Genomic DNA, 15,189 nt, shown 5'->3' with positions numbered 1-15,189 from the left:
ATTTATTATAGATAACTTGAAAAAGTTATGGTGATCAAGTTTTAGCTTTTAGATCTGTTTATATCAAAAGCAGTGCTGCAGAGAGTATTTACTTGAATTTAATGTATAGAATTAAAAATATATAATCACCCATTTTTAATTCAATAATTATACATGAATGTTTTTAACAAACCTTTAATGGCAGTATACTGTATACTTGAACCTAAGGAAGTGGTTTTAAAGTATATTCAACCTATCTACAAATGTGTTTGCTTAGTTTTCAGTGAGGAGAAACAGAAGCTCATTGTTATTGGATATATTTTTCCTCGAAAGGAACATAGTGATTGAGAGTTAAAGCAAATTTCATTTCTGTGATTTATCTTTCAAAGCTTTTGGAATGTTAACTCTTCTATAGTAGTTGCAGAGAATTGGTATATGTGATAAAAATCTCAGTTTTTCCTTGACACTAGGTGAGAGCTCCACCTTGTGATCTTTGAGCATATTTTTTAAAAAATTAGTAACCTACAGTAGGCCAGAAATGGTGTGGTGAGTTTGATCATTAAACTCATACTTTTATTTGAACATTACATATTGTTAAAGTTTTGGGTTTTCCAACTTAGGACAAATGGTATTAAGTATATTTAAGGACCTTGTTTATAAGTTTTTTTAAATGTAAATCTTTGGGGTAAGCAAATTGCATTTATATACAGCTGGAACTATTTAAAATAAAAAGAAAAAAATTCATAGCTCTTCCTGCAGATAAAGTTTACATTCTCAAAAAAAAAAAAAAACCCCAATGCTAATTTACCCATTGCTTCTCCTCCTTTAAAGTACAAAGCAACTTATATTCTGAGCTATGAAGAAATGTTTTGGTGGCAAATTGGTTATTTAGACAATGATTAAAATAGTAAAAACTCAGATACAAACAGTTTAGTATTTATATTTAATATTATTAGGTGGCAATAGAGATAAGTGCCTTCTCGTAAAAACACATTTTCATGTTTACTGGTACAAGTAGTTCCATAAGGGAAAGGATCTCTCCTGTTGACCACTGTATGCCCCAGTGCCCAGCACTGTGTAGATACTTTTAATTGGTTGGATGGATTTTTAATATTTAGAAACTTCTTAAAACAAGTATTTAACTGGGATAGGGAGTTGGCCAGTTTGATAATTTTTCTCTAAATCTATTAGACCTTGTCATGATACTTCTTTTTAAAATACAGACACTTTGTCTGGGAGACTCATATCTTTATAAATTCCATTTTTCGTTTGTGGTTTGCTTTGGTTTCTAATTACCAAATACATGTTAATATAGCCCTATATACTGAACAAAATAATTTGACCTGGCAAAACTTGTACACTAGAAATTTGTGCTATTTAGAGGAAGGTGATAAGTATATCATATAAAATACTTATTTTATTTGGTGTTCTCTGCTTTTCAGAGCTGATGCATTCTTTGTGTCCCTTAGGAGAGTATATTTATGAATTACTTTTGAAAAACTGATATTTAAGGAATGCAGCAAGTTTGGTTTTATAAAATGCTTGGGGGGTGGGTAGAAGGCATTGCAGGTAGGCAGACAAAACAGTCATTTTATTTCCAATTTGCCATCTAGATTGCCTGACATGTTGGTTAGAACTTATTAGCTCTATACTTCTGCTCCCTTATAAAAAACAAAATTGTTTTTTAAGAAATAGTGGTTTTTTTTTTAAATAACTTGGGGTTTTTCGGAGGCTAGGGTGTATCCTACATGTGATGGCAAGCTTCAGAGCTCTGGTGTGCTACTTAGATAATTCCTTAGGTTATAATATGAATATAAGCAGATTAACAATTAAAGGAGAACAATCCTGGGACCATGATTTAGTGCAAGGAGAAGACCATTCTAACAGTCATATCTAAATAAAGATTTTACAATATGAGTACTCTTCAGAAAAAAAGAACAATTCAAAGTGGTGGTATAGACAACTCTTGATTATTCAGGACTTGATTTGTGGATTATTCATTCTTGTTTCTCCTATTACCTAATTGTTTTGTTGTTCATGGTAGCTTAATTAGAGTGAGCAAGGAAATGCAGTGTTTTGAATTTCTATTAATTGAATATTACTAGACATTATGATGTTTTTTAGAGATTTAAAATTAATGGCAAAAAATGGGGCGCCTGGCTGGCTCCGTTGGCAGAGCATGCAACTCTTGATCTCGAGGCTGTGAGTTCGAGCTCCAGGTTGGGTGTAGAGATTACTTTTTAAAAAAAAAATCTTAAAATTAATGGAAAAATTGAATTATTAGTTTCTTGTATAATGTCTTCTTTATTGGGAGAGATTAGAAGTTAATCAGTATGTGATATTTTAACATTTATTAGTAATTGGATGTATTTAGTTTTATCTGCTTTTTCTTCAGGTAGCCATCAAGTACTAGATTCACATGGAAATAAAAGAAAAACATAAGAAAATTATAAAAGAAAGTTACACACAAGATTAAGAGCTTCAGACTCAGCCTATTTTCCCTTTTTTTGTTATAGACTTGTCATTTGCTTTTAGATCTTTCTCTCAGTTAGGAACTGCATCTTTGACCTTCAAAACCAGAAATAGTATCCTTCCTATGGCCGAACTAAATTTACTTCAGTCACAAATGGTATTTATCTGTTGTCCATATGACATTATTGGTATTTAAATTGATTGTAAGTTCCTTAAGGGAATAGATCAGAGCTAACATTTTTCCCCTTCCCTGTTCAACACGGTGTGGTATTATCATGGTTATTTATTAATGAGTGAGACTTTGGGTTGTATGTTTCTCAATTGTAGAAGAAACTTTTCTTTTTTTAAGTAGGTTTTATGCCCAACATGTCACTTAAACTCATGCCCCCAAGATCAAGAGTTGCATGCTCTACAGACTGAGCCCACCAGGTGCCCCTAGCTAGTTCCTTTTAACTGTATTGTACATCATCTGCAAAAAGCTGTAGAATTTTCAGGCATCTTGTATTATGGTTTAAACTTGTCATAAGGATTTTAGGACCAGTAAAAGAGTCACATCCTGTTCCTAGTTAGGACATATGTCTTTTTAAGCCAGCCTGAAGAATCATAACAAATTTTATTTTATTTTTATTAATTAATTAAAATCAGAACATTTATTGTGTGACTCATTGTTGAAATCCTTAAGATGAGCTGGATGCTGCAACAGCTGCCCTCTTGAGTTTAGGTGTTGTTCCTTCATGGAATCCATGTCTGAATCTGCCGTATACAATTAGGTGCCTCATTCGACCAGTCCCAGTGGTATTTCGTCTTTTAGCCTCCACGCTTCAGTTGTACTTCTCTTCCGCTTGGCAAGATAGTCACATTTGCCACAGGTGGACTTATGAAAGTGGTAGGGCTTAGAGCCACAGTGGCAGCACAAAGTGTGTGTCTTGTTGCAGTGCTTTCCAGTAATTATGTCCCCTGTCCCCTTCATCATGTTGTTTCTGTGGCTAAGACCAAAGAGTGAAAATCATAACAAATTTTTAAAATAATTCTAATACAAGGGTTTTTCTTTGTATCTGTTGTTACTGTTGTGGGACTGCAACAGTTTTTAACAAATCCTGTCTAAAAAAGGCAGTCAGGGTGCCTGGGTGGCTCAGTCGGTTAAGGGTCTGACTGCGTCTGACTCTTGGTTTCAGCTCAGGTCATGATCTCAGGGTCCTGGGATTGAGCCCTTTATTGGGGTCCCCGCTCAACGGGGAGTCTCTTTGCCTCCCCCTCCCTCAGCCGCACCCCTTGCTTGCGTACTTTCTCTCAAATAAATAAATAAATCATAAAAAAAGTAAAGGTAGTCAAATGCAAGGGAAAAAAATCCTAATATACTAAAGGACAGTAGCAGGCCCTGGGAAATTTAGTTCTTGAGTATATATATCCTTCCCAATATTTTTCATTTGTTGGTAATAAATATGGCATCCCTTCCCTTAAAGGAATTGTTTGTCTTAGAAGAAAGAAGCAAACCATTGTTTTACCCACGTAAATCTATGAATATATTTCTGACATTGGGGTGTTCCAGAAGATGATAAAGAAATGATAGCAGCTCCAGAAATACCAACTGATTTTAATCTACTACAGTAAGTATATTATGAAAAATTTTAAATACTTTTTCACAAAATGGGAAATACATTAACTTCAGTTAAAATTATTTCTGCAGAAGATCTAATATAAAAGATTTAAGTGTGTATATTTTGAAACAGCTTATATCAGTGCTCATTGGTCTCTGTAACAGTGATTCCGTGTTTTTTTTGGTACTATGTTTTTAATTTATTTTTTAATTTAGATACAGTACAGTTTATTATTTTTCTGTGCAGTTCTTTGAATCCATATTTGGTTTTACAATAGCAGCTGTTTTGAGGGAGTGCCATGAAGTTATTAAAAAGTTAAGTGTTCTCATTAGTAAGGAATATATACCACATTAGGAGGCACTATCAGACTTCTGTTAAAAAGTCCACTGATATAGGCTTAAGCAAATCTGGGAGGGTGGGACATGCTAGCCATATTTTTTTTTCAGAAACAAATTACATGCTTATTGGTCTATGAAGTGACTTCAACAGAGGTATTTTCTTTACCCTTGTCTTAAAAGCTCCTTATTCAACTTTTACTCTAATTACTCTTTAGTGTTTGATGTAGGAAGGAATTTGAGCTACTGTATATAATAGTGGTTTTCATACTAAGCTGCAGTTTCATGAGGTGCCTCGGTGAAAAGGGATCCTTTAAACTGCCTTTGGATCCCGTTAACTTTATACACATATACACCATACTGTATTTGCTGTTGGGATCTTTATAATACTTGATTTGAAAATAATTTGGTTGCTAAAAATTTTGAAAACATCAGATAGATAGCTTTGTACATAATGGTAGCCAGTGTCTCCTTTTGATGCTTTATAGATTTTCATTTTTAAAATAATTTTATTATTTTCAGTGGAGACTAAGGTGGTCTACTGGGATATTGCCAAATTTCAAAGTTTGCTTTTTAATGTGATTTTAATCCCAGTGTATATGGACTCTATTTTAAGATTCTTGAGGAAAATTTCTTGTTTTGTGTGAGGGAGGATACAGGATAGTTTGAGAAAAAATATTTTTGGACTATTATAAAATTATGAAATTTCTTAGATATGTTAATTAAGATTGGAGACAATTAAGAATGTTTGTATTATAAATTAGACTGCTGATTATTAGAATATCTCAAGTAATTAAGGCCTGAAATAGGATAATGGATAAAAGGGAATTGATGTTGTCGAGGTAGAATAGACCGTATTTGTTTGGGTATGTGAGGTGGGGAGCAGGGTAAAGAGAAAGGAGTGGAAGAGTCAGTCATGTTAGGTGACTCACGAAATTTCAAGCCACTAAAAGGTTAACATAGTATGCTCCATAAACATACTAGCATAGGTTTTTTTACCTGGGATAGGTGGTGGTGGTGTTCTTTTGATGTTAAAAGTAGAGGAAAACATTGGAGAAAGACAGAGTTTCAAGAATATTTCTTCTCTGGTGGGGATATTTTAGATACCTATCCTGATTACTCCCTTCAGCTTTCTTCATAAGGTTTTCCACTTAGTAATCAAACCTCTAGTGGCTCATTCTTTCAGTTGGGATAGGCTGGAGATGAGGATTAAGAGTGTAATTGAGCCTGTGATTACTCTATGGTCATTGGAATATTGCGAAGACTAGTGAATCTTTGCAGACTTACAGCAGTTACTGAGCTAAGAGTGCTGGTATCCCACAAATGTCTTGGGAAGAAAGAAGTATTACTTATTTACAGCAAGATACTTAAAAACATTTTCATTTTTTTTTTGCAAGGCCATATAGGCATGTGGGAAGAATATTGATGACAACAATCTTCTTAAAATGTAATAGGCATGAGTTTCAGGGTTAATATTACAGTAGTCATTCAGGTTTTGGTGCATTAACTCTTGGGAAATGGTATTTATTGTAGGCCCTTCCTCACAACATTATAGGACATAGGATTTCCACTATCTTCAATACATTGTTTAAATTACTTTGTAGGTAAGTGCTCTAAATAGTAATTATTTTCCTTGCTAGTGCTTTAACCATTGTGATAGGTATATAAAGTATTCCTATCTCATAGCTTCTGGACAACTGGTTATTTTAGCAATAAAAATGGAAATAGAAGAAATCTAGTTAGAGAAGACTAGCTTTTTAGAAAGAATAGCTTTGCATTTTGATTCCATTTGTTTTAAGCAAAACTGATCCTAGGATTACATATTTGAAGTGTTTTAATTTTTATGGGTGTGGCTCAATTCTAAAATCCATTATGACCCAAATTTCAAGCATGCCTTGCCTTAAGCATTTAAATGAGGGTATGTTACTACTATTTAGGTAGATCACCCATGTTTGTATATATAGGAAGCATTACACTTGCGTATATTTAAATTAGCCTTTTTCCTTATGTGTGAGAAAATCCAGATTATATAAAACAGCCCATCTACTCCAAAATAAGGGACAACTTCTTAGAATTATAGATTTATATATTGAGGAGATTGAAGAGACTTTAGAGATTTCATTCTTTCTTTCATATATATGTTTATAGATGAAAAGATTGAAGGTTGTCTCTTGTCTAAGATCACACAGTGTCTTAGTACTAGAACCAGTTCTCCTGACTGTAGTTCAGCACCTCTTTACTTCATAAAGGATTTTGATAAATTAGCACTTCCCTATTGTATTTCCAATGGCTTAGTTTGTAAAAATGTTCTATACATATCCTTTCAGAAGTACATGTTTTGTGTAGTTAGACTTACAAATATTTTTTGAGTGAGAGAGGAATGGTCAGAGGATTAATATTACTAGAATTCCCTAATAAAGGTCATCCAGTTCCTAGCGTTAAAATGCAGTCTTCTCTGAAATCCATGATCTTGAATTAGAAAATGAAACCAGCCATTACAATAGAACACCACAGTTTCTAGGGTTAAAATTTTGAGAGCCACTGGTATTATACGTTTTATGTTTCAGTTAAAAATTAAGAAAATAAAAAATTTTTAGATATTTTTGTTTTAGATTATTGTTTTATAGTTTGTTATGTAATTTTATGTTTGGTAATATGCTGTGGTATGATATTTTGGGGAAGCATCTTAATTACATTTAATGCTAATAAGGAGTTTTGTAAAGAGTTAACCAAGGCCTTTCTTTAGAAAATATGGCAGAAATTAGAAACTCCACCTATATTTCTAGGAAAGTTTTAAATAATTGCTTATCTTTCTGTCACAGGGAGTCAGAAACACATTTTTCTTCTGACACAGATTTTGAAGACATTGAAGGAAAAAACCAAAAGCAAGGCAAAGGAAAAGTATGTATAGAATATTTGGCTTTATTTTGGTCCTTAAGGTCATTTGTATATGTATATGCATATATACATATAAAGTATATACAGCTGTTTTAGTTATATCTCAGATGTTATCTTTTAAAAATGCTTTACCTCCCCCAATTGGTATGGTAAGCCTTTTGAATGCATATGGTTTCTTTGGCTTCTAGGTCAGATACTTTTGATTATCTATTTTCCACTACTGTAAAGTTGAAATTAATAATACAGCACTGTATCTTTATTTTAAAAATTTTATTAAGTTCTTAATTTTAATTCCAGTGTAGTTAACATACAGTGTAATACTAGTTTTAGGTGTACAATGTAGTGATTCAACAACTGTATACATTACTCAGTGCTGTTATGATAATTATACTCTTTAATCCCCATTACCTATTTCACCCCTCCCCCCACCCACCTCCCTCCGGTAACCATCAGTTTGTTCTCTGTAGTTAAGAGTCTGCTTCTTGGTTTGTCTCTCTCTTTCTCTCTTTTTCCTTTTGTTTCTTAAATTCTACATATGAGTAAATTCATATGGTATTTGTCTTTCTCTGACTTATTTTGATTAACATTATACTCTGTAGCTCCATCCATGTTTTTGCAAATGGCAAGATTTCATTTTTTTATGGCTGAATAATTTTCCATTGTATATATAGACACTATAACTTCTTTATCCATTCATCTATTGATGGACATTTGCACTGCTTCCATAATTTGGCTATTGTAATTAATGCTGCAATAAACGTAGGAGTGCATATATTCTTTCGAATTAGTGTTTTTGTATTCTTTGGGTAAATACCCAGTAGTGTGATTATTGGATCATAGGGTAGTTCTATTTTTAATGTTCTGAGGAATCTACACGTTGTTTTCCACAGTGGCTGCACCAGTTTGCATTCCCACCAACAGTACGTGAGGGTTCCTTTTCTCCACATCCGCACCGACACTTGTTGTTTCTATTTCTAATAGTTTATTTTGTAAAGCACAGTATACTAAAGACGATGTGATATTCTGTTGGCTTTATTTACGCATGAGTAGTCAAATGTAAAGCAAAGCAATAAATGAAATTTCTTATTCTAAAGCATCTTAAAAATGTAACCTATAACCAGTTTAAGTCTAATAGGTTACAGTTGACTAGAGTTTTACTCTATAAGTAATGCCAAGGATAAAAACTAACAAAGTATGGGGCACCTGGTCAACTCATTTGGAAGAGCATTTGACTCTTGCTCTCTGGGTTGTGAGTTCAAGCCCCACATTGGGTGTAGGGATTACTTAAATAAATAAAACTAAAAAAAAAAAACCTAACAAAGTGAGGTTCTGAGTAAATAGAATGCAAATTTAGAATATGAGTGCACAGCCTGAGGGCTCTGGATAACTTGGTGAATGGATAAATTATTTTGATGTTTTGGAAAGTACATTTGACTTTGCATGTGTGTAAAGGCACTGTGCAAAAGATGACTTGTTTTTGTTACCATTTTCTTTCCCAAAATGAATTTTGGATTTATATTTTCTTATGACACATTTACTTTTATTTTTTATCTATTTATTTATTTAAAAAATTTTTTTAAAGATGTTATTTATTTAGAGAGAGCAGGGCTAAGGGCAGAGAGAGAGGGAGAGAAAGAATCTCAAGCAGACTCCATGCTGAGCTTGGAGCCCCATGCGGGGCTTGATCTCATGACCCTGAGATCATGACCTAAGCTGAAATCAAGAGTCGGATGCTTAACCGACTGAGCCACCCAGGTACCCTGATACATTTACTTTTTAAAAGTCTGTAATAGTGACGCCTGGGTGGTTCAGTCAGTTAAGTGTCTGCCTTCGGCTCAAGTCATGATCCCAGGGTCCTGGGATTGAGCCCTGAGCCCTGCATCGGGCTCCTTGCTCAGTGGGGAGCCTGCATCTCCCTCTCCTGCTCCCCCTGCTTCTGCTCGCTCTTTCTGACAAATAAAATCTTAACAAATAAAGTCTATAATACAGAAATGTACAATGAAGAAAGTAAATTTCCCTATAAAACTATCATACAGAGGTAAGATATTCTTTAAACATTTTGATGAACACTCTTTTGTGCATATACCTCTCCATAAACATGCACATATAATTTTACTTAAATGGATTCATACTATGCAAACTGTTTAATTTGCTTTTAAAACTCAATAGTATGTTGTAAGCGGCTTTCCTATCAGTGAATTTTTCCTGTCATTTCTAATGGTGTCAGAGCATCCCATTTTATTTGTGGAATATAATTTATTTAACTAATCCTTGGCATATATTTTTATAGTTCACATAATCCATGTTTCATAATTTCATGCTTTTTTAGTCTCTTAAAACGTAGAAGTTTTGAGATGGAAAAAGTGTGAATGAATAAAATGTTAACTCATGACTGTCTAAAGACAGCCATAATTCTAGTGGGTAGTATATGGTTATTCATTAGAAAACCAATTTTTCTTGTTCTGCAGCCGTCTTGCAAAACTGAAAATCTACTTTTGACTTTGATTTAATTTACAAGTTGGGACAGGACTCACAGTGGCATCTGAACAGAGGACTCCTCAAAGTTTTTGTGCCGCAGTTTAACTTTATGTAGTCACTGCTATGAGTGAGATGTCAGGGCTCAGATTAAGGATTTATTATAATAATAATAGTAACTACGTTTTGACACTATACTATGTATGTTCCAAGCACTGTGCTAAAAATATATGTTACCCAATTTAATATTTAAACCGCCCTGTGAATTAGAAAACTTCCTGATTTTATAGATAGGAAACTGGTCCAGAGAAGTTCAGTGGTTAAAGGATTTGAGCCCACATCTGTTAAAAGGTGGTGAGAGCAGAAGCAGGATTAGGGGCAGAGGAAGAAGCAGCAGCAGACTCCCCGCTGAGCAGGGAGCCTGACGCGGGGCTTGATCCCAGGACCATGACCAGAGCTGAAGAAAGAGGCTTAACCAACTAAACCACCCAGGTGCCCCAACCAGTGGTCTTTCTTTAGAGATGTTTTTTGTCTGCAAGGTTGTTTCCAGGTTAGCATGTTTACTTCTTGTACTTCTCTGTATTCCTGTATTCCTTGCACGTTGTTGTTTTTTTTTTTTTCCTAGCATAGCATATCCATTGAGCCATTTTAATTGTACTAATTAGTTTTCCATACCAACAGGGAATATTGAAGCATATGATAGATAAATTACAAATACATAATTCCTTTTAATTAACATTAACATTTTATACTTTTTTAGTGTACTCTCTGTAGTTGATCTTTTCTTTCACCCTTATCTCTGAAATTCCTTTTACTGGGGACAATAACCTTTCATTCTACAATTGGAAATTAATGACTTAGGTTCACAAAGACTGAGTCTCATTAACAAAATAATGTAAATTAATAAGTGATACATTTCAGTTGTTAGGAAGGAGTTTGAAGTATTTGCTAGAGTAGGGTGGTTTTGGACTCTTGAGGAAGAAGGAAGGACCCTCTCTGGAACAAAGTGTAACAGGCAGTCAGTAGAAATAACGTTTGTAGACCTGACACGGTAGATCAGGGGTCTGCAAACTACGTCCTGTTTTTGTACTGCTCATGAGCTAAGAATGGTTTTTATATATATATTTTTTTTAAAGATTTTATTTATTTATTCGACAGAGATAGAGACAGCCAGCGAGAGAGGGAACACAAGCAGGGAGAGTGGGAGAGGAAGAAGCAGGCTCATAGCAGAGGAGCCTGATGTGGGGCTCGATCCCAGAACGCCGGGATCATGCCCTGAGCCGAAGGCAGACGCTTAACCGCTGTGCCACCCAGGCGCCCCTTGTTTTTATATTTTTAAAGGGTTGTAAAAATAAACAAAGAATATGTGACAGAGATAGAATGTGGTGGCCTGCAAAGCCTGAAATATTTACTGTCTGGTATTTTACGGAAAGTTTGCTGATCCTTGCTCTAGATCATAGAAATGTGTAGGTTGAAAAGAGACCTAGAAATCATCTCTTCTAATCTGTAAAGATTTAATACAACTCTGACATTTTAGAAATGAGGACTCTGAGTTAGGGAATGACTTGCTTTTCTATAACAAGTTAAAAGGCCATGGGAAGTATTTTATAACTGAGGCGTGTAGGCAACCTTTTCACTGATTTATGAAGTCCCCACTCCCCAGTATTGACAACTTCCTTATAAAGGGGCTTCATTTCCATAATGTTCATTAACTGAATTTTCATGATAAATAAGTGTTCAGTTATCATTAGTTGTACAGAGGAACATGATTTTTAAAATTTGAATTTGCCTTTGTTTATCCAGAATAAGAATGAGGTTGATACACCTATTCATACTTTTTAGAATTTCTTTGTTGGTGCACTGCAATAATTTATGAGACTGACAGTAGATAAAATTTAAAAATTTGAACTAAGTACGAGTTATTTGTTTGATAAAGTGTTTTGTTATTCTTGCTGCCCATTTAGTCTACACCTTAAAGCAGCAACCCTATGAAGTAGGTACAGTTTTATCCTCACTTTACAAATTAGAAACTCTGAAGCACAGTATGGTTAAGTAATTTGCTCAACATTACTCAGCTAATAGGAGTAAAAATTTGGACCCATGCAGTCTGTCAGTCTGCAGAGGCTGTGCTCCTGGTGTCACGTGAGGTGTCTGGTACTATAAATGAAAAAATTGATGCCACAAAGAGGCTGTCTCAACCATATCATTTTATTATGACGTGTATGGCACTCCTCTTTAGGTCAGGTTTAGGCATGTTCTAATTATGTGTCCTTTTAGCTGCTTCTGCTGTAGCTTTATTTTGAATTTTCAAGGATAATGATATAACTTAACTTGTATTTTTATGCAGACTTGTAAAAAAGGCAAAAAGGGCCCAGGAGAAAAGGGCAAAGGTGGAAATGGAGGAGGAAAACCTCCTTCTGGTCCAAACCGAATGAATGGTCATCACCAACAGAATGGAGTGGAAAACATGATGTTGTTTGAAGTTGTTAAAATGGGCAAGAGTGCTATGCAGGTAAAGTTTATTGTGTTCTTCCCAGTTTATTTGTATATTTTAAACTTCAGTGAGTTATATAAAACCCCTGAGTTAATTGCATTAAAAAAAAAATCTAACACTGCTTATTAGAAAAAAACAGTCATCAGAAAACTAGGGATCTGTCTGTTCAGACATAAGACCTTTAAGCTGTGTCTTGAGTCATTTTCTGCATTATTTTCTTTTAATGGCATATAATAAAAAATTATTTGCTCAAAAAATATGCTGATGTAAACTATGAGGTTTCAATTTCTCCTGAATTTATATGGCTGCCATTAAAATATGAAGTCCTCTGCCCATACAGAATTCTTGGTTGAGTGACCTAATATAATCACTGTCCACTTTAGTGAATTGAATTATGTTGATCACTGTTGTCTATTACAAAGTTTATTACTTGTGCTGTTTCTTAGCAGGGGAGTAAAAAGTGAGAGTCATATCCTTGTCAAATCATCCTAATTTTATTTCTTCTGCATAATTTTATGACAGTAGAAGCATTTAGGCTTTACAGTGGAGGCTAAGCCCATACGGTTTTAAAAAAATGAATAAACACTGTACTCAAAGAATATACATGTTTAATAAAGTTATTTTTTAATTTATAAAAGCTATAAGGAATAGTTTTCGGAGGTTTAATTTTAATCAAAAAAAGGCACACATGGATGGTTTATGGAGAACTAGACATTTAAGCTTCTGTTATTAAAGACTAACATACAAAACTTGTTTATAAATATGGACTTATCTCAATATGTATTGTTTTGTAAATAAATTCTAAGTATCATTTGGCATTGATAAACTGCATTTTTACATGTAAAATAAAAATTGTTAGTTGTTTTGAGCTATCACCAGTTGTACAGTGGAACGTGACTTACAAAATTTGAATTTGCCTTCATTTATTCATAAATGGTTTGCTTTTTTATATAGTTGTGATGAGGGTGTGGTTTTTTATTGATGTTTTAAATGATTATTTCATATATACATTTGATATTTTTAAAAATAATGTCTTGTATTATGGTGCTGTGGTTTATTTAGTCATTCCCTAATTTAAAAAGTTACCCTTTCTCTCTGTTTCCCATTTTGGGTTAACTTTATCAAAGGAATAAATTATCTCAGTTATGTTATATATGCCATTTCATTACTTTCTTTTTTATTTTTATATTATACTTTTTCTCTATAATATTTTATTCCAAGCTGTTAAGTGCATTAATCTTTTTTTTATATCTTTCATTTTTGTTAACATCAGAAATCTCAACTTATATCCACAGCTAATTAGGCTGTTCTATTTTTGTCTAGTCTGTAGGGTTTTTGTTTAACTTTTTGGCTCATCAGAAATTTTTAATAGAAAATGTGAGGACTTAGCTTTGTATTTAATTTTTTTGTTAATGGTATCTCAGTGTTTAAAGAATGAACATTTTCCTTATTTTTGTGTTATGGTTTGTCATATATTAGATTGTACCTCTGTGCTATTTTTCTGTTTCTAAATGTGCTTTCACCATTAAAAGTGGAATGTCCACAGTATCTCTCCACTGATTTTCCTGAATGGACTCTTACCTCCAGTTTGCTTTGTGTCCTCCCACTTGTGTTATCTTGGTAATATGAAATTTGATCAAGGAAGTCTCCTGTTTACAAGCTTCCAACAGTTCTTCCTTATCTAAAAGTTCCAGCCCAGATTTTTTTTTATGGTGTGCTTCCGATTCCCCAGCCACAGTATGTACTCTGCCTCCTCCCCATCCTCCACCCCCACACCTTTCTGTTTTTCCCTTTGCCTAGAATAGTCTTCTTTCCTTCTTTCCATATCATGTAAGATTGACTTAAATCACATGTCACTCTTTGGAGAAGCATTTTTGGGCTCTCTCTCTTTCTCCCCTTGAATGTATTTCTTACTCTTCTCTTTCCATTATAGCACTTAATATATTGTATTATAGGTATGCATATGTCTGAATTTGCTTCTAGATCATTAATTTCTCGATCAGGGACTGTGTATTATTTATTTTTTTGTATCCCAGGATATACCTGTTCCAGTAATTAGAGGTGAGAATAAGTATAAGACTGGCTGTTGGTTTTAAAATAATTATATATTAAAAAAGGAGGGATCATGCATGCATATGCCCCTAGTTCTATTAGATAATATGTGTTGAATTTTATTGGATAAATTGTTAGCATACTATTTGATGATTAAAATTTTAAAATATTTTATAATGTGTTAGCTTATATTATTTTTATTACAGCAGCCTTGTATTCCTAGTACAAATTCTATTTGATCTTTCTGAATAACTTTTTAATGTGATGTAGTGGTCTTTTTTTGTAAGATTTCATTAAATATTTTTGTATCTTTGTGATGAAATAGCCCTTCTTCCAGTTATCTGTTGCTGTATATAATAAGTCACTCCAAGGTTAGTGATGTAAAGGAAAAATCATTTTACTAGGCTTAATGATTCTGTTGGTCTAGAATTCAGACAGAGCTAAATAGGGATGAAATTGTGCTCCCATCTGTGATGGTTGGGGCCTTACCTGAGACAGCTTTAATGCTTAGAGCTTACATAAACAGTTAAGGACTGTACTTCTCTGGAGGCTTCTTTATCCGTGTTTGGTGCCTAGTCTAGAGTGACTTGAAGGCTGGGCACAGCTGAAACTGTTACCTGGAGTACCTACAAATGGTTCTTCTATGTGGCTTGGGTTTCTAATAGTATGGCCTCTGAGTTTGGAGAGTGTCCTGAGCAGGAGTGTCTAGTTCTCTAGTGTTTCAAGAACCCAGTACAGAAGTTGAATGGTGTTCAATGACTTAATTTTGGAAGCATCATTTTTACTGCCTTCAGTCCTAAATAAGGTAATGTAGACCCCACTTCTTATTGAGGAGCAATGTCAAACATTTTGGGCCATGTTTTAAAACTCTCACAGTCCCATAATA

The 15,189-nt window shown here is 33.9% G+C and overlaps 1 protein-coding gene across 5 annotated transcripts in view; it reads left to right on the top strand.

The window, feature by feature from the left end:
- STAG2 (stromal antigen 2) overlaps positions 1-15,189 on the top strand; it is a 132,013-nt gene that overhangs the window by 48,582 nt on the left and 68,242 nt on the right. For all 5 annotated transcript variants that reach the window (XM_040628287.1, XM_040628264.1, XM_040628276.1 and 2 more), the window contains exons 2-4: positions 3,915-4,058; positions 7,207-7,285; positions 12,105-12,269. In XM_040628287.1, coding sequence (XP_040484221.1) covers positions 4,015-4,058; positions 7,207-7,285; positions 12,105-12,269 — 288 coding nt within the window. In that variant the 5' untranslated portion in view covers positions 3,915-4,014. The remainder of the gene's footprint in view (positions 1-3,914; positions 4,059-7,206; positions 7,286-12,104; positions 12,270-15,189) is intronic.

Source organism: Ursus maritimus (genome assembly GCF_017311325.1).
Source record: "Ursus maritimus isolate PB19 chromosome X unlocalized genomic scaffold, ASM1731132v1 scaffold_X1, whole genome shotgun sequence".
Classification (NCBI taxonomy): Eukaryota; Metazoa; Chordata; class Mammalia; order Carnivora; family Ursidae; genus Ursus; species Ursus maritimus.
This window is presented reverse-complemented; position numbering and strand designations above follow the sequence as displayed.